The sequence below is a fragment of the Onychostoma macrolepis genome, chromosome 04, assembly GCF_012432095.1.
Source record: "Onychostoma macrolepis isolate SWU-2019 chromosome 04, ASM1243209v1, whole genome shotgun sequence".
NCBI classification, from domain to species: domain Eukaryota; kingdom Metazoa; phylum Chordata; class Actinopteri; order Cypriniformes; family Cyprinidae; genus Onychostoma; species Onychostoma macrolepis.
Window position 1 is genome coordinate 12,283,059 of NC_081158.1, and position 22,755 is coordinate 12,305,813.

The following is a 22,755-nucleotide window of genomic DNA, read 5'->3' on the forward strand; positions in this document are numbered from 1 at the left end:
AATCTCAAAGGCACACTGTAGTAACCTTATCTACCCTTAAAGTGTGCGTACTTGTATGGTACTAATATGCTCCCTTTTAGGTTACTGCCCCAGTAAAGAGCTAAAGTACAATTTTAGTACATTTTATTTCTGACAATGGAAACAAAAAAGGCCTAAAAAAACATGGCTTTTTATTTGAATTATTGCATTTATATTCCAGGGAAATACTGAGATGGAATAAGAATAATACAAGGATTCAGTTTCATAAAATAAATAATTAGATCTCTCTCCACAATCACAAATATAATTTTGTCTACAAATTCTTTGAGTTGAAAATATTCAAAAGTTCTTTCAAATCTGTAATTTATGAGCAAGATTAAGAATATCACAAATGCTCTGTAGTTTTATCATGAATTGAAAGCACTAAACAGTTGCTTATATTTAGGTATAAGATTAGATATAAATCTCAACGGTAGTGATTCCTTTTGGGCTTTTTTGATAACCCTGCAATTCAACCCCTTCAATTTATCCTATGTGTAACATTCTAGGATTTTAGCAAACGGGACTTTTATTTTGCTCTGACGATGTGACATCACAAAGCTGCGCCGCGCTCCCGCGTCTGTGATTCTGATGAAGAAAGGTGTGTGTTTTTAATCATTTAAATCAACACAACTCGTTTAGAGAATTGTATATGAAGCTCCTAATGAATTGTTAACCAATATAACTCTGTACTGTTTTAGCTAGTGCCGTGAATGAAAGTTATCTTGTTCGTGTAAAGCGCTCCAGAGAAAAGGTGCGTCTCATTCAGCTCCGTATACAGTCAATCAGTTCATCTTCAACACGAATACAGTCACTGATGAGCAGTGTTGAGAGAAACGAGTCGTTTCTGAATCAAACGTGTAATGACATCTTTTACAAACCAACTGGAAATGTTTTCATGAAGGTGTAATCTATATAACCAACAAATACTAAGTATAAGCTTAATACAAACTTGAACAATATGCATAATTTGTGTTCTTTTATTAATCTGAGTGGTCATTTTGTTTTGTTTTTTGCCTTATCAGAGCCTGTATTTATCAAGCCTCTAAGAATTACTCTCAAGAACACTGTTAAGAATTGACTTAAGTGTAAAAAAAATTCTTGCCTCAAAGCTGCACTTAAAAGTTAGTTATCAATCATCTCAATTGTAATTTAAGCAAAGTTTAGGACTAAAAGTGTCAGTTTTAGAGATGATTCACCACACTTTGCTACAAACGGGATTTTGGATGACGACATATTCATGGACCAATCACTGAATAGATTTAAGAACATTCTCAGATAAATTCACATTGAATGATGAACTTCCTAATTACATTCAACACACATTTGACAATAAAGAATTTAATTGATTATATGATATACACATTGGAAATGGAAGATAAACACGTTTTCATGTCTTAATTACACATTTAAACCAGTGTGCTGTTTACTGACCTGCATTTAGGATTGTGCCAATAGATTATAGTCAGAGATATCCCCTGTTGCTGACGATAGCAAAATGATTATTATTATTATTATGCGTCAAAGACATAAGTTTATCTTTAGTGATGCAGTGCGGAGAGCCGCTTCAGAAACGTGCAGCACATGAGCGCAGTATAAATAAGAGATTTGTTCATCGTACAGTGTAGGTAGCTTCACTTATTATAATGGGAGTGTTTTTTAAAGAGCATATAATTCTCACACTAGACTGAAGTCAGTTATGCTTGCGTCCAGCGGATATTCTCCAAAATGGTGCTATGCTGAAGCAGAGGAGAGGAATTGTTGAATAAAACTGTTGTTTTGTTTTCTTTGAGCAGAAAAAGTGTTCTCGTCGCTTCATTAAATTCAGATTAAACCACTGATGGCAGATGGACTATTCTGACGATGCTTTTCATACTTTTATGGACTTTGACAGTACAATTTACTATGCAGTCAATAGGACAGTCACAAACCTCCCGGTTTTCATCCAAAATATCTTAAATTGTGTTCCGAAGACGAACAAAGCTTTTACGGGTTTGGAACGACATGGGGGTAAGTGATTAATGACACAATTTTCATTTTTGGGGTGGAGTAACCCTTTAAATAACTGGGAGAGTAAGAGTGATTCTTAGCTTAAAGAAATTTGATAACTTACTTTTATACTTAAGTTTGAAAGTAGTAGTAAATTTCATAAATTTTCAGCATAAATGGCACTTTGAGAAGCTTGATGAATACAGGCCCAGATCATTCAAAGCCATTAACTCTCACTCTGACTTTCTTACTGGTGTGCTGACTGCTGAACTAGGGAGCTGATTGAGACGCACCCAGAGATTTAGGTTGGATTTATTTTTTTTATCTGTTAATTATTCTGATATTAAACAGGACAACGTGTCCAAACACACAAAAACTCCTGGTGGATCCACGTGACACACTATTATAATGATGGTGTTTATTAAAGAGGAGAGTGAAGACATGAAGATTGAAGAAGTATTCAGAGTCAAACATGAAGATACTGAGGAACAAACAGGTTGGTTTTCATTCTCAAAGCCTACTTATAAAATAATAAGACATTTCTCCAGCTGACACAGCTTGCTTGTTATCTTTGTTGAGCAAATAATACAGTCAGTGACCAGTAATTTCATAATGAACTGCTGCATAAAATCAAACTTCAAACTTTCTGCTGCCAACTCGTTTAGAAGAATACATAATGTTAAACAAGACTACACTTTAAACCCTTAAAATGAATAACACAAAATAAGTTTTCTTTAACATGCTGTGACTGACAATAGAACCATGAAGTACGATACACCAAAAACGCAAAACATAATTACAAAACGAATCAGTTTTATTTTTTACAATGCCATCTTTCCAATCAAAGGAGAAAAAAACGAGAGCTTTTTGGGAAGTTATAATATAGCCACATATTTATAGCCTAATAAAATATATTCAAGCCAGATGTATCTACTATTAGTATGAATATAGGTTTGCTTGTTTTTTTTTTTTTTTTTTTTTTTATTACAGTCTGTGATAATTAATACATTATAAAAACGTTAAACGTAATTTTTCTCCAGTGCGGGGAGGAGGGGGTGGAATGTTTGATTAATTACACTACAGCACTTGTATTATCAGGGTGGACACGGGTCCTTAAAAAGTCTTAGGCCCCGTTTACACTAGTGTAAACGATAGGCGTAACCACACTACTCTGGCGTTTTCAAGGTTGAAAACAGACTTTAGAAACCGCTGCAGACCCCGTTTTAGTTTGAAAACTCCAGGGTTGCATTTCAGTGTAAACGGACCATAATGGAGACTTTTGAAAATGATGGCGTGGCTGCCCACATTCGCTCTGCATATCCTTGACGACCATGTAAACAATAACATCGTGCATATTGTTGTACCCATAGATATGTATAGGTAGATTTCTCATTCGATCACTCCAAGGATTACTTTTGGATTACTTTTTGTACTGCTTTTGACATTTTTGCAATTAATAAATTGTGATTTTTATTTTATTTTATTTTTTTTATAAAATTCTAAAAATGCATTGATACACATCTTAATGATATAAAAGATTAACAAATTATTTTACATTTAGCTGTAAATACATAGTAATTTTACATTTTAAGCGGTGAAATACATGCAAATTGTGTGTTTCAGCTTCAATTAAAAAAAAAGGTTTGTTGTATGCTTGTAAACATTACATACTAATACCTACATAAATAAATGAGACCAGGCTGGCAATGCAGCATTAAAGTGAAACCTGATGCAGTTTGTGTCACTGATGTAAAAACAAACAAACAAAAAAAAAACGGAAGAGAAATCACTCATTGCTCTGCTCACTGATTAACTTCTGTAGCTTGAATAAAGATTAATCTATATTCAATGTATAGTTCATGCACATGTTTGTGAAGATTGTGTTTTAAGTTCACTTTTTTTCAAAGCCTATTATAAATTTCAATTATACTGTAATGTAATGTTGAATGGCTGTAATCAATGGCTAAAATTGAGGGGGAATTGCATGTAATAGAGACAGATCAGTAGCAGTATTGATATCAATGATGGCCTTCATAATAATATGCTACTTGGAAAAAGGATGCCAGTAAACCATATTTTAAATGCTAAATATTTGTTGTTTCTACATTAATTTGGAGATTCAATGTGAAGTGATGACAATATGAATGTATTATGTTAAAATGTAATTCATTACTTAAAACGCACAATTAATTGGTTAATTTTAAAATTGATTGACTGCACTAGTCTAATGATTTGACGTCTTTTACATTGTGACGTTAAACTGGTTTTAACTTATATTTTTCTTTTTCACCTCAGACCTGATGGCGCTGAAAGAGGAGAGTCAAGAACTGAATGAAACAGAAGAGAAAGACAGAAAGGAGAAACCTCCTGATTTCAAAACCGAAGACAAATCAATTAGTTACTCAAATACTGAAAAGATTTTCTTACGAAATAAAGCTCAAAAAACACAAACTACAAACCTTAATTCCCACAGGATAATTCACACTGGAGAGAGCTCTTTCACCTGCCAACAATGTGGACAAATTTTCAATCGAAAAGGATGCCTTACAGTCCACATGAAAATTCACATAGGAAAAAATCCATTAATATGCCCTCAGTGTGGAAAGAGATTTACACAGAAAAAAACCCTTAATGCCCACATGAGAACTCACACTGGAGAGAAACCATATGAATGTGATCAATGTGGAAAGAGTTTCACACAGAAAAAAACCCTTAATATCCACATGAGGATTCACATTGGAGACAGACCTTACACCTGCAAACAGTGTGGAAAGAGTTTCACAGTAAATGGAGATCTTAAAATTCACATGAGAATTCACACTGGAGAGAGACCGTTCATATGTGTTCAGTGTGGAAAGAGTTTTAAAGAGAAAAAATCCCTTAATGTTCACATGAGGATTCACACTGGAGAGAGACCGTATGAATGTGATCAGTGTGGAAAGAGTTTCACACACAAAAAAAACCTTAATGTCCACATGAAGTTTCACATTGGAGAGAGACCTTACACCTGCAAACAGTGTGGGAAGAGTTTCACAGTAAATGGAGATCTTAATAATCACATGAGAATTCACACTGGAGAGAGACCGTTCATATGTTTTCAATGTGGAAAGAGTTTTAAACAGAAAAAATGCCATAATGTTCACATGAGAATTCACACTGGAGAGAAGCCTTACATCTGTAATCAATGCGGAAACAGTTTCAGATATAAAGAAAACCTTAATAATCACATGAGGATTCACTCAAGAGAGAATAGTTTTAAATGTCATCAGTGCGAAAGGAGTTTCGTAGACAAGAAATGTCTTAAGAACCATGTTACAATTCACTTAGGAGAAAAGCCTTTCATGTGCCATCACTGTGGGAAGAGTCTCACAAACAATGCAAACCTGGAGTCTCACTTGAGAATTCACACTGGAGAGAAACCTTTCACCTGCAAACAGTGTGGAAAGAGTTTCAGAGTTAAAGGAAACTTAATGACTCACATGAGGATTCACACTGGAGAGAAGCCATTCACATGTCTTCAGTGTAAAATGAGATTCACATATAACAAAGACCTGAAACATCATTTGAAAACTCATTCTGGAAAGAAATTGCCGTTTTCCTCAGAGTGACAAGAGGTTTAGAAAAGGAGCAATTTCTACAATCATCTGTGCATTCATTCTGGAAGACGATTCAATTATGGTCAGTGTAATAACTTTTTTTTTTCTTCTCCTTTTCACATAGATACATGTGTGAAGTCATGCAAATGTGAGACCCTGTTTGTTCTTTGTTGAAAAGTATGAGAAGAAAAATTCTGTGTGAAATCAAGGCAACGTTCACACTGCGGCTGAATGCAGGCTACATCTGATTGTCACCTTCATGACTCCTGTTATTTGCACCTCTTTATGCTTCACCATAAGGCTGTTTATTTTCTTTTGTGCATGTGTATTCCTCTGGCCATACCTGACCACCTTATTGGCTGTAGTTTCAAATATTGAGTGGTTACAGTAGATTCCATCTAATTTCAACTATGTAGAGCTGCCACTCAATTCCATGAGTTCATTCCACTGAATCAAAATATTTGTCAAACTTCTACCTTGCTGTGAAATGTAACAATGCAACTGGAATATTATAAATAAATTGACATAAACTGAACACAATGACTTGTTTCCATTAGGAGATTTTTAGTTTATTAATTCGATTTCAATTTAAAATGGTAATTTGCAGATACATTTGCAGATTGTTGAACCCTATAAATACCAGGCAACATTCAATTTATGATCTGGAAAAGAATGGAAATATTCTAGTTATGTTCAGCTCTGAAATATTTTTTATCAGCACAGTTCATTCTTTATTGAGTTTCCAGTAGCCTACATATACTTATTGTTTCATTTTAAATTAATTGGGTGCAATAAGCAACCCTAAGCAGTTTGTCTTCCTTTCTTATTCTTGCTAATTATATTAGACAAAGTATTTTAAATAATTTATTCATTCTTGCTGCTTGCAGGATACTGGAGCTGATCCTACTTTTTCCACATTTGTTGTGTTACAGCCTTATTCAAAAATGGATTAAATTCATTATTTTCCTCAAAATTCTTGTTGATCGGACAAGAAGGTCCCACAGTTAACAGTGCATGTCAGACTACAAACCAAGCCATAAAGATTGTATTGCACAGATCTGGGGAAGGGAACAGAAAAATTTCTGCAGCATTGAAGGTTCCAATGAGCACAGTGGCCTCCATCATCTGTAAATGGAAGAAGATTGGAACCACCAGGACTCTTCCTAGAGTGGGCCACCCGGCCAAATTGAGCGATTAGGGGAGAAGGGCCTTAGTAAAGAAGGTAGAGTGGCCCGCGCTAATTTCAAATAATGTGTCATGAAAATTCAAACGCAGCATCAGAAAGCGACATTAACATAGCGTTCCACCAACTCGAGTTTAGCGCGTGCACCACGACTATGAAAATTCATGATCAGTGGAGCGTCGAAATTATGATTCACCATGGCAACAGCTCTGGCTAAAAAGACGTTCATGTACTTCTGAGTCAATGCGTAACTTGATTCTTAATAACTGTCAGTAACTGTTACAATGTCAGAGGTGAAAACTGTAAATTATTGAACTAATATTCACTTTAATGGTATCCCATGGCCAAAAAAAGGGAAAAAGACAGAAAAAAGAAATAAGAACGTGGCAGCAGCTAAAAATTAAGTATAAAAACGAAATTCAATCAAGGTAAAGCGTTAAGCATGAAAGGTTCATGTGTGTGGGCTAAATGACTTTACAAACATTTGACTTTAAATGTCATTCAGTGTCTGTTTCAATGCGCTGCAGCTTTTTCCACATAGCCTAACACTCTTTTCACATAATTAAATAATCTTTAATCCAACCTGTTATATTTCTTAATTAGAGTAATAAAATGAACCACTGACTTGTCGACAGCAAGAAGGCAAAGGGAGAACAGCAGCACTGACAGATGAAGAGGAGATGGTCAAGTATTGGAATAATTCTAAAATCCAAAAGTACAAAGAATAACTTTTGCTTTTGTATTTGTAGGAAATAAAGATGACCAAAAAATTGAATAATTTGTGGCATCTCGTAGCTACAACTCCTCCATCTGCAGAGGTGGGTAGAGTATCCAAAATCTGTACTCAAGTAAAAGTACAAGTACTTATGGAAATATTTACTCAAGTAAGAGTAAAAGTAACAATCTTAATAGTTACTTGAGTAAGAGTAAAAAAGTATCCGATGAAAAAACTACTCAAGTACCTAGTTACTAGTTACTTTTGATCTGATTTGTATGAAGCGAAAAACCCTGAATTTCACTGAGCTTTCACACACCTCTCCTTGAAAGTCTCTTTTGTTCTGCTTATATAAAACATAGGTTGAAGTAAAGTAGCCTATCTCAGTCCTGTGATGGGCACATTAACAACACATAACCTGTCATTTGCAATAAAATCTCAAAGACACCCAGATGTTTTTCTAAGTGTTAACTGTCTTTATTTTCACATTCACAACACAAACTTGTCAGCATCTGCATTTAAACAAGCTAACAGAGAACAAAAGAGAAGGTGTGTGAGCAAAGTGTGTTTGTGTTATTATGTTTGAGTATGAACTTGTTTATGTGTGTTTGCGCTTCAGTATGTGAACAGTCGTATGTTCTTTCTTGAACTATCAGTTTTAAAGAATTTTGCTGTTGAACTTCAGCAGTAATTGGCTCTCAAGATATTTACAATGCAGTCTTGATCTTTTAGCTGTGAGCAGGAGTCCGGCGTGACTAAAAAGTCTCTCACAGGCTGCAGATGCTGGGATGGCTGTATTTACTTTTAGAGACAAATTCTTGACTTTTGGAAAGGAGTGTAACAGATCCATACCTCCAGCTGATGAACATGAAAGGTACCTCTCCAGCTCTCCTGTTTCTGAGTGGCCTGTTTTCATGGATGCAAAGAAGTCCTCTTCATCTGAAGGGCTGCTGTAGCAGAGGGCATCATTTTCCAAGTTGATCTCCAGTTGGTCTTTTATGTAGTCTAGTCCTGTGCCGAGACAGATTTACACACTTTACCTGCATAATCCTACATTTTACAATATATTTCCTATATTTTATTCACACTATTCACAGTCCAGACCTTATAACTTATTACACTGTAACTGTAACTCACCACTAATAAAACAAAAACAGAGTGAAGGTCTTATCTCAAGGTCAAATAAATAACGTGAATTGACACATGAATTAACAGATACATTACCTGTTGTCAAAATGCTCTGGTCTGTTGTCCAGGCAGTTCTGAACTTTGGAAGCAGTATAGCTGCAGCAATAAGCTCTGGTTCCTTCATGAACTCTCCAAAACGTTTGAGGATACCTCCATGTAGGGCCTTAAGGAGGGGTTGACAGACTTTACAGGTTGACTCCAACTTCTTCAGCTTGTCCTGCAGTTGGTAAAGTGTTGGCAGCAGAAAACCCATATGAACTGAAGATTCCCCTTGGAGTAGGTTGAGGGCCATTGCAACTGGCTTCATTACAATAGAGTACTCAGCCAAAAATCCCAATTCAGCTGTATTCAGCCTGTACCATAAAACACAAATGGTTAATAATAATAATACATGTAGATCAGCTGTGTCATAATATACACTCCCACCAAACCACTAAATCCAACCTGGTCTTACAACTTACATTTTTATCTTTAATGCTGTGCATACGTTTCGGATTGCTTGCTCTCCTTGTTCCCTCTGGATACGCACCAACCTTTCTACAGCCAGAAACAGTGAGTTCCACCGTGTCTGATTGGGTCGCAGAAACTGCAGTTTGCACTCACGTTCCACAGTTTCAAATGCCAAGGCTGACCTGCTGGTTTTGTTCCACAGTGCACTGCATTTTGCAAAAGCTGACCGTGATAGTCTCTTATATGTATCACTTCCAGCTTCTGCCGCTGAAGCATCAACAGTAGCAACAAGATTAAGTAGATGGCATGCACATTTTTGATGTCTGGGAAGTTGGTATTCCAGGCCACAGTCCTCATCTAAAATACCAAAAAGGTCTTGGTACTCCATCTCCGATTCACTTTCATCAGATTCTTCCTCAAGTATGAAGTCTTCCTCCTCCTGTGCATCCTGAGCATCATCATCTTTCTCCTCCCCATATATTCGAAAGGCCTTCAGAAAGTTTGAGCCACTATCTGTAGTTGTCCTTGTAATCTTTCCTCTGATTTTGTACTCTTCATGTATTTCCTCTAAAGCAGCAGCAATTACATCGAATGTGTGTGATCCTGTCATCCGTCTGCAAGCCAAGGCTGCTGAACATCTCTCTAAAGACGTACTGTCTATCCAGTGGCAGGTGACCCCCAAGTAACTGCGCTGCCTGGCTGACCAGCAGTCTGCAGTTGTAGCAACGTACTCAGCATTGTTTAATTTTTGGATAAGTGCACTCTTCATATTTTCAAATGTATCCTGCACTTTGAGACGCAGCGTTTTTCTTGTCATGACTGTGCACTGAGGTTGCAAGGTTTCAATAATTTTCCTAAATGATGGTAATTCTACAATAGCAAATGGCTGGCTTCCTTCACAGACAAAATTGATCAGCAGCTTGTCAATCACTGCCTGTGTTACCTTCGTTGCAGGGCTGGAAAAGGCACTCATGATCTTTGGATTCTTTTTTGAATGAGGTTCATCAACCGTGACTGAGTCTGATGCTCGTTTTCTTGACTTGATTAGTTCTTCATAAACTTTCAGCTTGTTTGGGTGAATCCTCTGATGAAATAATAATATTTGCATATTAGGTTACATTTGGTTTTATTATACACTATGAATACACAACTTGAATCACCAATCAATTGGTAATTATGTATCCACGGGCACTTTGCACAAATAGCAATAAGTAAAAATAATAGGAAAAATAGACTTACATTTTATAAGTACATACATTCTTTATTTAGGAATAAAATAAAATAAAATATAATCCCGTTTTCATTTTGTATGTGTTCTTCACTTTAGTGAGGTGTCAAAAAAAAAAAAAAAAAAAACCTTTACAGTGTGTTAAGTGTAGTATTACAATAAGGTCAAAGTGCCCATAGTTACCAAATTACCATTAATGGTTCAAATAGGCATAATTTTGACACTTACCGCTACGTGTTTTTTCAGGTTGGAGCTAGAATTCTTGTACGCTGCGATGTCAGTTCGTTTTGGTGTACACAGCATGCATCGCATTATGAAACTATTCTTTTTGACATCTTGGAGTGAAAACATAGACTGAACTTGAGGCCACGGGTGATATGCCTTTGATAACTCGCACACGTCTTCCTCTGCTTCAGCCATCATCTTCCAACTAAACACGCGCTAAACTTAAGCGGGAGATGTGTAGCAGACTCTCGCGAAGCAGCCTCTCCAACGTCTCGCGAGACTTGCGAACAAGTCATATAAACTAATTATTTAAAAAAGCACATATTTATTACCATTTGACAGTAACGGAGGAACGCCGCAAAATGTAGCGAAGTAAAAGTAAAGTTTTTTCACTAAAAATGTACTTGAGTAAGAGTAAAAGTACACATCTTTAAATATACTCTAAAAGTACAAGTTACCCAAAAAATTTACTCAAGTAAATGTAACGAAGTAAATGTAATTCGTTACTACCCACCTCTGTCCATCTGGCATCCTTCCATTCCATACAGTAATTAGTTTCATTTTCAGAAGGTGCGATATACTCATCAATGCATCCAACCACACTGGAAATCCTGAAGGAAATTCTGATTATTGGGTTGCTTCCAGAGGTCACAGAAAGATGTTATCACGTGAACGTCATTTATCAGATTAGCCTCATTTAAACAGATTTTTACACCACTGACCTACAGTCCTGTGAAACTCCTCTTTGACGGATTTGTGCCGAGGAAAAAATTCATTTGCAACCGACCTGGCCTCACAGTCTACATTTATATGGGTGCTAAATGGCCAATGGTTTTTCCCCATGATCAAAACGATGCTAGACAGATCACCTCTCTGGTCTCCCTATCAAACTTCAAACACATCCCCCCAATACACATCACACACACACATAAAGACATTTTCTTTATTTATGCCATAATTAAGCAGTTATAAATGTGTCTGGTATATGCATGTGTTGTATGTATATTCCCCTATTATATTAAACTAGTTACAACCCTTTACTTGTATTAGTTAGACTTTAAACGCCTATATTCAAGTGCACGAGTGTATCTCTGCTTTAATATCGTCTACGGGTTACTTTCTTGGTATCAAAATGATCTTTTTATTCCTCGAACAGTGATGTACACTATGTGATCGTGAAGTGCATCATTCAATTTTTACTATGCTTTGAAGTAATGCTGCGATGCTACAGTACCATGCGATAATAACAGCTGTACATAGAGCCTTCCTTAACCCACACAGATATCGCTGATTCATCTCGTAGTTTGTATGGGCTTTCCCGTGTCACATGAAGGACTGTTCAATATCTCTTAGAGTTTGCATAAACGGGACCTAAGGTGATATTGATCTTTTTGCCATCTATTATATGAAATACATATGCAACCTCCCTGGTCAATGATTCTGTAGATTCTTGTTTCTGGAATTCTGTGTTGTTGTGTTTCTATACCGGTTAAAAGACCCAAACATCCATTATTCACATCTTCATCATCCATAAGTACCTCATAAATAGCAAATGCATATTTACCTCTTATCTGGATGGATGCTGTTAATGATTCCGGATGCTTCCCCGCCGGTGACCGTCCTGGCTCAGTCAAATTCGTACCTCTGGGAGCTCGTTTAGAATATATTCAGGTTCAGATAACGAGTTATTATTATTAATTAATCACTCAGAGACTTGTTTAAAAAGGTTAACGAATCACCAAAGCATTGGTTTCGTTTTATTAAAAAAACAAATAACTCATAAGCAAATAACAATAAAATAACAGCGAATAGTCTTCACCACGAAGTGTCGGCGCTGACATATAGTCTAACAAGCATTTATATAGTTCTTACACCCCTTGTAACTGCCTCCTCCATCCCAGGCAGGAAACATGACCTTTATGTCAGAGTCTATACAAAAGTAATGTCAAAAGTTCAGAAGGAAATATTACAACATCTCTAGATAGCAAGCGTGTCTAGTTCTATTTTAAACTATAGGAAAAATTATGACACCTTTTTCAAACATAAGCAACATATAGAACTATATACCTAAACCACAATATAACACCTCTAGCAGGTGTTAAGAGCATCTTATGCCACGGTTTAGCTAAAGGTTCCACCTTGCATGGAAATGCAAAGTGCATCCTCTTGCTTTTAACCGTCATGTTACAAAATAAGCACAGCAACTATATAACCGTTAAACCTACAAGATTATAATCATCTATGGTTTCGACATAAGATATATTTATACATAGCTTTCAACACTCATAATTTTATAACAGGAGTTTTAGAGTTTCACTGTCTCTAAATCATTTGTTAACTTTTGCAGTTCATCTGAATAATCACATAATTCAATCATCTCTCTTATTAATTTCATTATTCTTTTATTTGTCCTTTCCTGTTTTCTCATCAGTCTCAATATTGCCTTCATCTTGAAGATGATTTTCTGGTCCTCTCGCTCTCTCTTGGGCCCGTCTGCGACGTTCCTTCTTCTCCTGTTTCTTGACCTCCCTACTCCAGTCTCTTTGTAGTCCCTGAACTAAAAAATCATCAAAATCAACCTTTATTTTATCTGACCTCTTCCTCACGTTTCTATTAGAGGATTGATCAGGGAATCGCATATCAGATGAATTAGGTAATAATTCTACAGTGTCAAAGATCAGTTAATGACATATTTACAAAAACATTACATAAATGATATTTTTTCGTATTCTCTCATGTGAAGTTGAAAGCTTTAAAAAGTTAACACCTTTGGTTAGTTTGATTTTGTATTATAGATATTGAGTTATTGAAGTGTTGTTGTAAAACAGTAATTTAGTATTTGAGGTTGTTAGAAACAAACAGCTTTAAATCCAATTTTTATTTATATTTATTATAAATAATTTATAATCTGCTGTTTTTGATTGCTGTTTTCATTTTTGGCTGGGCGAAATGTTAATACTTAAAGTTGTTCCTATCGCCCACCCTCAGTTTTCACCATTGTGCATTGCTTCTACAATGCTGTATCGATTGTATGTTCTCTATTTCTTTGAGGTCTTGTCCCTGTGGTTTTGAAGTGTCCTGTATGTTTGTCCTGTGTTACAGTATATGTTCCCACTCGTGGGCTTTTAACCAAGACCGGTCATACTGAATATATTATACCTTGTCATCTTTGCACCTGCACCCTATTGCTTTAAGCCTTTTGTTTAACTTGTACTCCACCTTATCCTATATTATCCACACACATCCAGATGAACACTGCTTATTAAGCACCCCATATTTGAAGCTATAGTTCAGTTTTTTCTTTATTAAAAGCAGTGTATGTGGCAAATCGCTTCTTGTCATTTCAAAAATCAGATTTATTTATTTAGCACACTCAAAATGATCCAAACATTGTTCATAAACCCTTTTCTTCTATCCCAGCTCTCTTTCACAAACAAGCAACACTCTTCATTAATTCATAAAATAAGGGAAGAACGAATACCTGGAATATTCTTATCAAGTCAAGTGGTTTTATTGAAGGCTTAAAATAAAAAATAAAAACAATGAAACAAAAGGAGGAGAGAAAGAAGAGCAGAGGTGATAACAGTGTTAAGGCTACAGGTGTTGCTTAACAATGAACATAAAAAACTCAACATTAGCCATGATAAGTCAGGGCTATATTTAGGCATATCCAAATGGGCCCTAAAGGCCAAATTCAAAAGCAGTGACAACTGTAAGTAATTCACTGCATTTGGATGTGGTCTTTAAGGCAGTTAGCTACAGTAATTAAAAACATATAATTTCCCCTAGGTGCGAAATGAACTCCATCTTTCAAAAATAGCCCAGGACTGTCATGCCTAATGTGAGGGTGCTCAATCATGGCACCATTTAAGCTACAAACAAATGCAGCCATAACACTGTTAATAAACTTCCGGGACTTGTCCAGTTTCACTGGATTGGCACCAGCCTTCCACCGGCACCTCTGAGTCACAGCTGAAAACATGATCTTCATCCCAGGGTGCCGGAGTTTAAGCTGGTGCAGGACGTCCTTCATTGAATTAACCAGCTGGACACCGCTAATCTCCCCCATGTCATTGCCACCACAGTATATGACGAGGACATCCGGTGCTGCTCTTCCTCGCAGGGAGTGGGTGAAGAAGGAGAGAAGTCCTTTCCACCGCAGTCCACCCCAGCCAAACCAACAGACACAGACACCTGGCAGACTGAGGTTGCTTCCCACGGTCTGGGCAGCTCCCTGGGCACCACGTCTGACATAGCTGTCACCAATGATCCACACTGTGTCTGTGGAAGTAAGATAAATGTGTTTAATAAATGCTAGAGGTAATGAAAAATAAGAGGTTAACTATGAAAGGTAGCTCTTTTTTTTTTTTATGTTGCCAATACGGTCACATGTGGGAGAAAATAAAACAAGGGAGCTACACTTCAAAATATAGACAGTCTAATTTTTTTGGCTGATCTTTTAAAACAGACAATGTAATATCAGCTGTCAAGTAGCCAAGTCTAGTACTTACAGTTTAAGCTGTGTGCATAGACTGCTGTGGATGCGTCACGGGTGGCCATGTCAAGAGGAATCGATCACTGAAAGAAATAAACATCTTGTGAAAAATGCAGAACGTTTTGTATGATGGGTAGGTTTAGGAGTACGGTCAGTGTAGGGGGATAGAATATTGGTGTAGTGGTGCCTGGAGAAGTGGGTATAATCTTAATACCCCCAGCATCCAGTTTAAAACACTCATGAGGGATAGTTCACCCAAAAATGAAAATTTGATGTTTATCTGCTTACCCCAAGGGCATCCAAGATGTAGGTGACTTTGTTTCTTCAGTAGAACACAAACAAAGATTTTTAACTCGAACCATTGCAGTCTGTCAGTCATATAATATCAGTCAATGGTACTCACGGCTTTGAGAAAAGAAAAAAACCATACACAGACAAAACCAAATGAAACCCTGCAGCTCGTGATGATACATTGAGGTCTTCAGTCTGTCAGGTTTTCTCTGTATTTGAGCCATTTTAAACCTACTGTTTGAATGCATTCATTTACTGGATCCTTGGACTGAAAAGTATAGGCAGATCCCCAGTTTAAGACATTTTGTGATCGTTAAAACCTGTTTTTATTTTTAAGGTATTGTTTTCGTTATAATGTACCGATTCAAATTAGTAATCGATAATGAATTATTATTTAAACACTCTCCACGCCTCCCGTGACATGCTCTCGCACATGAACAGACAGCATCTCTATCACTGTCGCCATCCTCTCTAATTGGGTTGGGGGACAGAGCGCTACGGGCATGGGTGCCATCATTAATCATATTTCAAAGGAAGCCGGCGCAACGGTCCTGACCGCATCACTATCTTTACTGGGTGTTTTTAGGGAATATTTGCATTTATTCACATGCTATTGGATTAGCTATTCATGTGGTGGACTGTCATGGTTTTGGCTAATGCAGGACACTACTGAATGATGCGCATCAGAGGGGATTTAACGTTAGAAGTGGGTATACACAAAGCCGATTGATAAAGAATTGGGTATATACCTGTATATACCCTGCACTACACTGTTTGTACAGTATAAAAACCATAACACCTATGGAGAGTCCCCACAAAGATAGCGAAATCAAGTATGTCCGTGTGTGTGTTTGAATGCCCTGGTGATATCAATAACAGATAAATACTTATTTGAAGTTTTGTTGTGTAGTTTCAGGTTAATTTACCTCAAGAGTAAGTTGAAAACCGCTGGAAATGTTCAAAAATCAACCGCCAATACGTCGAGGTAGGCGGGTGTGGTTTCAGCTCTACCCACAGCCTGCCTCTTTGCCATTTTCGATTATCCAGGAGTGACGCGCTGCTAAAATGGCGATGGCCGGCTCCGCCCACTTTGGGCTTTAGAAATGCTCCTTAGAATCCTAAAGCCTAGTTCACACTACATGACTTTACACGTCAGCAGATCGCTGTGCTGGTCAGACTACATGACTTGATTGTCTGTCTTTAAGTCGTTGTGGTGTTCACACTATGTGACTCTGTATAAATGATCCGCAACCAGGGGTTACACACTACACGAGCTGACAACAACTGTCACCCAACGACTCGATTCGGTCCCTAAACCATGTTTTGTCATGAAAACACGCGAGAATTGACCGTTCGCAAAGAGCTTGATTGACATGCGATCTGACCAATCAGAAGGCTTATATTATGTGGAGCCGCTGCTGCCTGTCTTCATAGAAATACATGTTACAACGGGGTAAAAAAGATTGACTGAATTTAAACTTTTTCAATATAACCAAATATAAATATGTGCGGAGGGTTAAGTTGTGCTGTTGTTGGCTGCCATGGTAACGGAAATAAGCTAAGGTATTCTTTTACAGTCTACTTGTTTTGCGCACCAGAAAATCTGTCATGTCCAGCGCTGTATGCATGGATGCAGCGCTTAAATAATATGTTTAAACGTGCTCTTATCATTCTGTGGACAAAATCCCATGAACTTTGCCCCGAATGGGAGCTTTATATGCACATGTGCGCTCATCTGTTTTCAATGCAGGTTAACCGCAACGCTTCATGTCATCTTCTCACTCATTAAACTATGACAGGTCCTTTACTGCAAAAAGACGGTCACTGCGACACTCTAAAGTGATGAAACTACGACGCCATGTGCTTTTTAAAACCATTTTTATAGGTTTCACGTTATATTGTTGGCTCGGAATATATGTAAATGCGCATGCACAGAAGCCGCAGCTGTATCCCTTCTAGCCTTAACCACAAATCAGACAGAAGAGCAGATTAACTTCGGTGGACTTCAATTTGAAAAATGGTGTGTTTCGCGGTTGAAATAAAACACTTTCTGATGTTTATTCATATGCATTAAGTAAATATGAAAAGACAATCGGTTCACGTGTTTGAACTGAGGCAATACAGTGATCTGTCACGACACATTGAAAAGCCACAAAACAGTATTTATTGTTTGAATTTCTTTACAAATGACTCAATTTAAAAGCTGAGAGTCCTGAGATCTTGTTTTATATCAGAAGGAACCTGCTCTGTCTTCTCTGTCCGTGTGTTGTCAGTTTCCTCTTTGATCTGCGATGTATTTTTCACTGCGTGAGAACACGTGTGTAGTGTGAGAGCTGCATTGTTTATCGGTCATGGCAACAGTAACTAGGGTGGGCGGGTTTTGCAAACGGTCTGCTTTGCTCTTTCATTGGCTGTAGCTCGTCACGACACCTGACACCAGACACCACTTGATTTCGAGTCGGCCGACCGGTCCAGATATTTGGCATGCTAGATATTTGTTTTGCTTCGGCGACGAGTCAGCGAGCGTCTTTGATGCATCGTTGTGTAGTTCACACATAAGGATTGCGGAGCGCCGATCACCCGCTGATTTTCCCCCGATTACAGCCCGACCTGTTGGCGAGCTCGTTAACTTGCAAATTGGGCTTAAAATCCTGTAGTGTGAACTAGCCTTAAGGGTGATGTCACGGACACTATGTCCATTTTTTTTTTACAGTCTATGAAACGGACCAGCAAATCAAAGTGCTGCACGCATCCGCTCATGGCAGACGAGGGGACACACTGAATGTGGTAACAAAGGTAATAAACTAAAGAGTTGGTTATCATTATTATTATGATCCTCTGACTGCATAGGTTTAGCTTATGAGGCTGTCACGTGATGAACGAACGACTCAAACCTGAAGACTCGAGAGATGAAATAATCAAGTCTCTTTCCAGCTCAGACTGCATAGGTTACGCGTATGGGGCTGTCACGTGATGAACAAACGACTCGAAAAACCCGAAGACTCGAAACAGGTGAACTAATTCAGTGCAGAACCTATAGGATGTTGTGCGACTGAACAAATCATTCCCCGAGACGACTCGTTCTTCCCGAGTCACATTAAAGATTTGTTCAAAATGAACAAATCATTCAAGAACGACCCATCACTAATCTAGTCCATTAACTCAAGACTGACTCCCTTACCAGTGCACTGACTACTGATCTAGGGAGCTGATTGAGACGCAACCAGAGAATCAGTTTGCATTTGTTTCTTTTTCTTAATGTTGTTACGACCTGAGTTTCTTGTATTTGTGGTGTGTGTGTGCTTTGTCTCCTCCTTCTTTTGCTCTATTTGATTTCTGATAGGATGTCTACTGATCGGGGTGTACGATCGCCATTGGTCGTTTGGATGAGGCGTGGTCTTTTAAAGGACGCCGCCGGCATTCAACGGAGAGCTCATTGTTGGTTCGGTCGTGTGTGAGTTGAGAGCTCCTGGACCCCTCCTCCGGCCGATGATCAAATTTGTTGTTCTTCAAATGTAGACCTAATTCGTTTATTCTTACCATTGTATTCTAAGAACGCGGAGCAAAGGGGTGTCCTGCCGTTTTGGTTTTGGATATTCGGTTTGGGTTCTGTTTTGTGTTAGGTAGTTAGGGAAGTAAGATGTATTTTATTTTCCATATTTGAGGTTATTTAGTTTATCATCTTTCCTTTCGAGATTGGTTTTGTTTGTTATTTTGGCCTTTGGGACACCTTGAAGAGATGCTCTAAATCCCACTTGATTGTATTAAATAAATCTAATCATTTTCTCTTATCTAACATTGTGTATCTGTTTGATTATCGACCGGAGGGTATCGTGCTTGGGGATTCCATAATCACAACCCTGTTTTATTATGCCCTGCTTAGTTTTATCTCCACTACCCCTAGACGCAGGGCGTAACAATGTTAAACAGAACAAAGTGTCCAAACACAGAAAAACTCCTGGTGAAGCGACTGAGATCCAAGTGACACACTATTATGGCATTTATTAAAGAGGAGAGTGAAGACATGAAGAAACATTCAGAGTTAAACATGAAGATAATGAAGAACAAACAGGTTGGTTTTCATTCTCAAAAATGAACTCAATCATCTGATCCTTATTAAAATGTCCAGCTCTACAGAAATTGTGATATAAAAATATTACATTAGAATTCACACTGGAGAGAGTCCTTTCACCTGCACACTGTGTGGAAAGAGTTTCACACATGAAGAAAACTTTAAAAACCACATGAGGATTCACTCGACAATAAAAATTTAATTGTCATCAGTGCGAAAGGAGTTCACAGACACAAAGAAATCACCTTAAGAATCATTCAAATTCACATCGGAGAAAATCCCTTCATGTGCCATCACATAATATAATAAGAAAAATTGTCTGACTGACACCATGACTACTTCTGTTACTTTCATCCTTGACCTCTTTATGCTTCACCATAAGGCTTTTTATTTTCTTTTGTGCATGTGTACTCCTGTGGCCATACCTGACTAGCTATGTTTCCATCCACCTATTGTTATGTGCATTTAATGCTGGATGGAAACGGCAAGATGCGCATGAATAATAAAAAAAATGTGCATAAAAAAACTTATGCACTCAATTAAGTAGGATACATTTCTTATCCTATAAGAAAACTTGCATAAACTATGATGGAAACATTTTTACTGAATAAATTCCTTGATGCGCATCAAAAAAGACGTGACTTTGCGATGGGACAGCATACCTGGACCAACCAACGGACCGATCTCACTGCACAGCATCTGAAATGCTATTTTTGTCATTCTAAAATGCTTTAGCAAAGTTTGTCAAAGTGCTTCGTTATAATTGACTCCCAGAACTGCGTTCCCAAACGGCAAGCTTTGAAAATAAGACAACATGACCACTCTGTTTCGCTCTGAAGCTCGTAATTTATTGTATACAAACATTATTATATACAGTGCCTTCTCCTAATGCAGCATTTTTTTTTTCTTTGTGATATTTTGTGCAAGTTGATCAGAAATTGACGATTTTGTTCTCTTCAACTCGGTGGATGGAAACGGTGCTTTATTATGTTTTATGTGATATTCCAATTTTGTGCATAAATTTAATTCGTAACTTTGAATAGAAACGGCTAATGTTGAGCAGTTGCGGTAGATTCCCTCCAATTTCGACTAACTTTGGGCGGTCCTCAGCCATTCAAAGCTGCCAAAGACCGCCCAAGAGGCCACATGACTGACAGGTAAAGCAACCAATCACATTTTGTTTTATTCCACGACATGTTTAGGGGCGTGGAATGTCCCCATAATAACAGACTAGTGTGTACATATTTTAAAGAGTCTATGGCACAAACTTAAACATAAAACAGCTCCTTTCATTTTATTCCAGTTGGAAGATGGAACCATGGATGAATTAAAGGTTTATTTCACCCAAAAAATGGAAATTCTGTCATTAATTACTCACCCTTATGTCATTTCACACCTGTAAGACCTTCTTTCCTCTTCCGAACACAAATGGAGATATTTTTGATGAAATCCAAGAGCTTTACCTCCATAGGCAGCAACGCAACTTACACATTCCCAGCCCAGAACGGTAGGAAAGACATCGTTAAAGTACTCCATGTGACATCAGTGGTTTAACCTCAATCTTATTAAGCAACACGAGTGCTTTGTTTGCACAATAAAACATAATTTACAACTTTATTTATAAAAATATTGATCTGCATTGTTCATGAGATAGAAGACTTGCGTCAACACAACGCACATGAGTGTTATAGTACCACAACACGTGTTTGGATAACATTTTCGTAAATAAAGTGGTAAATGATGTTTTTTTGTGCAAAAAAAGCACTCACATCACTTAATAAAATGGATTACTTGATGTCTTTCCTACCGTTCTGGACCTTGAATGTGTAAGTTGCATGACTGACTGTAGAGGGACAGAAAGCTCTTGGATTTCATCAAAAATATCTTAGTTTATGTTCCAAAGATAAACGAAGGTCTTACAGAAGTGGAATGAGAGAGGGTGAGTAATTAACAACAGATTTTTTTTTTTTTTTTTTACCTGGATCCAACAGGTTGTCATATGATTCACTTGCATCTAGCCAAATCTATGATAGGCTATCGTTGGCAGTACTATTAACACAGGTGAAGAAAGAGCTTTATCGCCAGAAATGTAAACAAGAAGCTTGGTGTTTTAAATGCATGTTTTTTTTTGTAAAGAAAGATAATGTATTATCTGAGAATAAAATTAACTACTTGATTATGTATTTTGAGTATTTCAAGTACAAAATACTGTCTCTCAAAGTATTTAATTACAAATTACTTTTGTTTTTTTGTCCAGCAAAATACAAAATACTTTAGTAATTAAATACGTATTTCAAATAAATTTAATTAAAATACTGCCCATCTCTGCTCTATGCACATTCACTTCTGTGTTTTTCCGCAGGGTGCTTATTTACATCCGGTGCTGCGCCGGAAGCCATTGTTCCTTATGTAGAGCTTTCAAAATGACAGAGGAGATGATTTTTTTAGCTTAAGCTGTGTACACACCACAAGATAATCGGGCTGATTTTGGGCCGATTTCTCCCCTTCCGACAATCCTAGGTAGTTCTAAAGATTATCTTATCAGATTTTCCTGTGGTGTGAGGTGTGTTAAGAGTGACTGAATCTGCTTGGAAGAACATGTTGAATATTTACGATCAGAAATCCTGATGTGTGGGGGGGAACCCCGAGGACACCACACACTAGGAGCAAAACGGTTAAATCTAGGAATTTTAGGGACTTTGCTCTGCTTCCCTTAGCTGTTATAAATTCACTGTAAACTAGGGGTGTCCCCAACTAAGGATTTTCATAGTCGAATCGGAATTTTCGAATCTTGCCGATAGTCGACTGATAGTCTAATCATATATTTGGGGGCGGGGCAAAATACATTACCAAGAGTCAAGTCAGACATTCGACAGTCATAAATACACAGGTAAAATGTGTAACGGACGCCTTGCAAATAATGTTTTATGTTTTGATTAAAAGATAGCATTTAAACGTCAGCGAAACCCTAAGAATTCACAAAATTTTTTTTACAAAAGTGCTCTCATGACAGTAGTTATTAATGTTCTGCATTTCTGTTTTAAATCTTTAATGAAATATACACACTATTTTTAATTATAACCTTAATTTTTTAAGGAAAATGACAAGACCTATGATTCATTTTTTACAGTGTAGCGTTCAACAAACTGAGTATCATTAAATGTAACACAATAAATAAATATATGACTGAACAATTACATTGACATTTGTCGAACTTTGGCATTTTCAGTCTCAGTCGCTCTAGGTGAGTCTGGAAATACATTTTTGACATTTTAAACCTAAATTTATCAGTCTGGTGCACTTTG

At 37.3% G+C, this 22,755-nt stretch overlaps 2 protein-coding genes across 6 annotated transcripts; one reads left to right on the top strand and one right to left on the bottom strand.

The window, feature by feature from the left end:
- Positions 1 to 464: 464 nt before the first annotated feature.
- On the top strand, positions 465 to 6,671 carry LOC131539386 (gastrula zinc finger protein XlCGF57.1-like). Of its 5 annotated transcripts, none has more exons than XR_009270844.1 (4): positions 465 to 619; positions 2,359 to 2,503; positions 4,303 to 5,685; positions 6,536 to 6,671. XR_009270844.1 is itself a non-coding variant. In XM_058773957.1 (4 exons), exons 2-3 carry the CDS (start codon positions 2,416 to 2,418, stop codon positions 5,613 to 5,615), a joined length of 1,401 nt encoding a protein of 466 aa, XP_058629940.1. In that variant the 5' UTR covers positions 465 to 619; positions 2,359 to 2,415; the 3' UTR covers positions 5,616 to 5,621; positions 5,728 to 6,242. The 5 variants fall into 5 exon arrangements, 3 of the variants coding, with proteins under 3 accessions (XP_058629940.1, XP_058629938.1, XP_058629939.1); XR_009270843.1 differs by having other exon boundaries at positions 6,491 to 6,622; XM_058773957.1 differs by lacking the exon at positions 6,536 to 6,671 and adding an exon at positions 5,728 to 6,242 and having other exon boundaries at positions 4,303 to 5,621.
- A 1,488-nt stretch (positions 6,672 to 8,159) lies between these two features.
- LOC131539375 (uncharacterized) lies at positions 8,160 to 19,507 on the bottom strand. Its single transcript, XM_058773932.1, has 4 exons — positions 15,104 to 19,507; positions 9,151 to 14,873; positions 8,726 to 9,042; positions 8,160 to 8,512 (listed from the first exon to the last, which is right to left on the bottom strand). The coding sequence occupies exons 2-4, from the start codon at positions 10,245 to 10,247 to the stop codon at positions 8,160 to 8,162; spliced, it is 1,767 nt and encodes a 588-aa protein (XP_058629915.1). The 5' UTR covers positions 10,248 to 14,873; positions 15,104 to 19,507.
- Between the last annotated feature and the right edge of the window lie 3,248 nt (positions 19,508 to 22,755).

Bases quoted from the DNA above. Each gene is read 5' to 3' on its own strand.
- LOC131539375 (XM_058773932.1), bottom strand. From the start codon at position 10,247: ATGCAAATATTATTATTTCATCAGAGGATTCACCCAAACAAGCTGAAA. The intron at 9,043-9,150 runs GTAAGTTGTAAG...TTTATGGTACAG, and splicing joins ACAGCATTAAAGATAAAAAT to GCTGAATACAGCTGAATTGG. The intron at 8,513-8,725 runs GTAATGTATCTG...GTCTCGGCACAG, and splicing joins CCAGAGCATTTTGACAACAG to GACTAGACTACATAAAAGAC.
- LOC131539386 (XM_058773957.1), top strand. From the start codon at position 2,416: ATGATGGTGTTTATTAAAGAGGAGAGTGAAGACATGAAGATTGAAGAA. The intron at 2,504-4,302 runs GTTGGTTTTCAT...TTTTCACCTCAG, and splicing joins AGATACTGAGGAACAAACAG to ACCTGATGGCGCTGAAAGAG.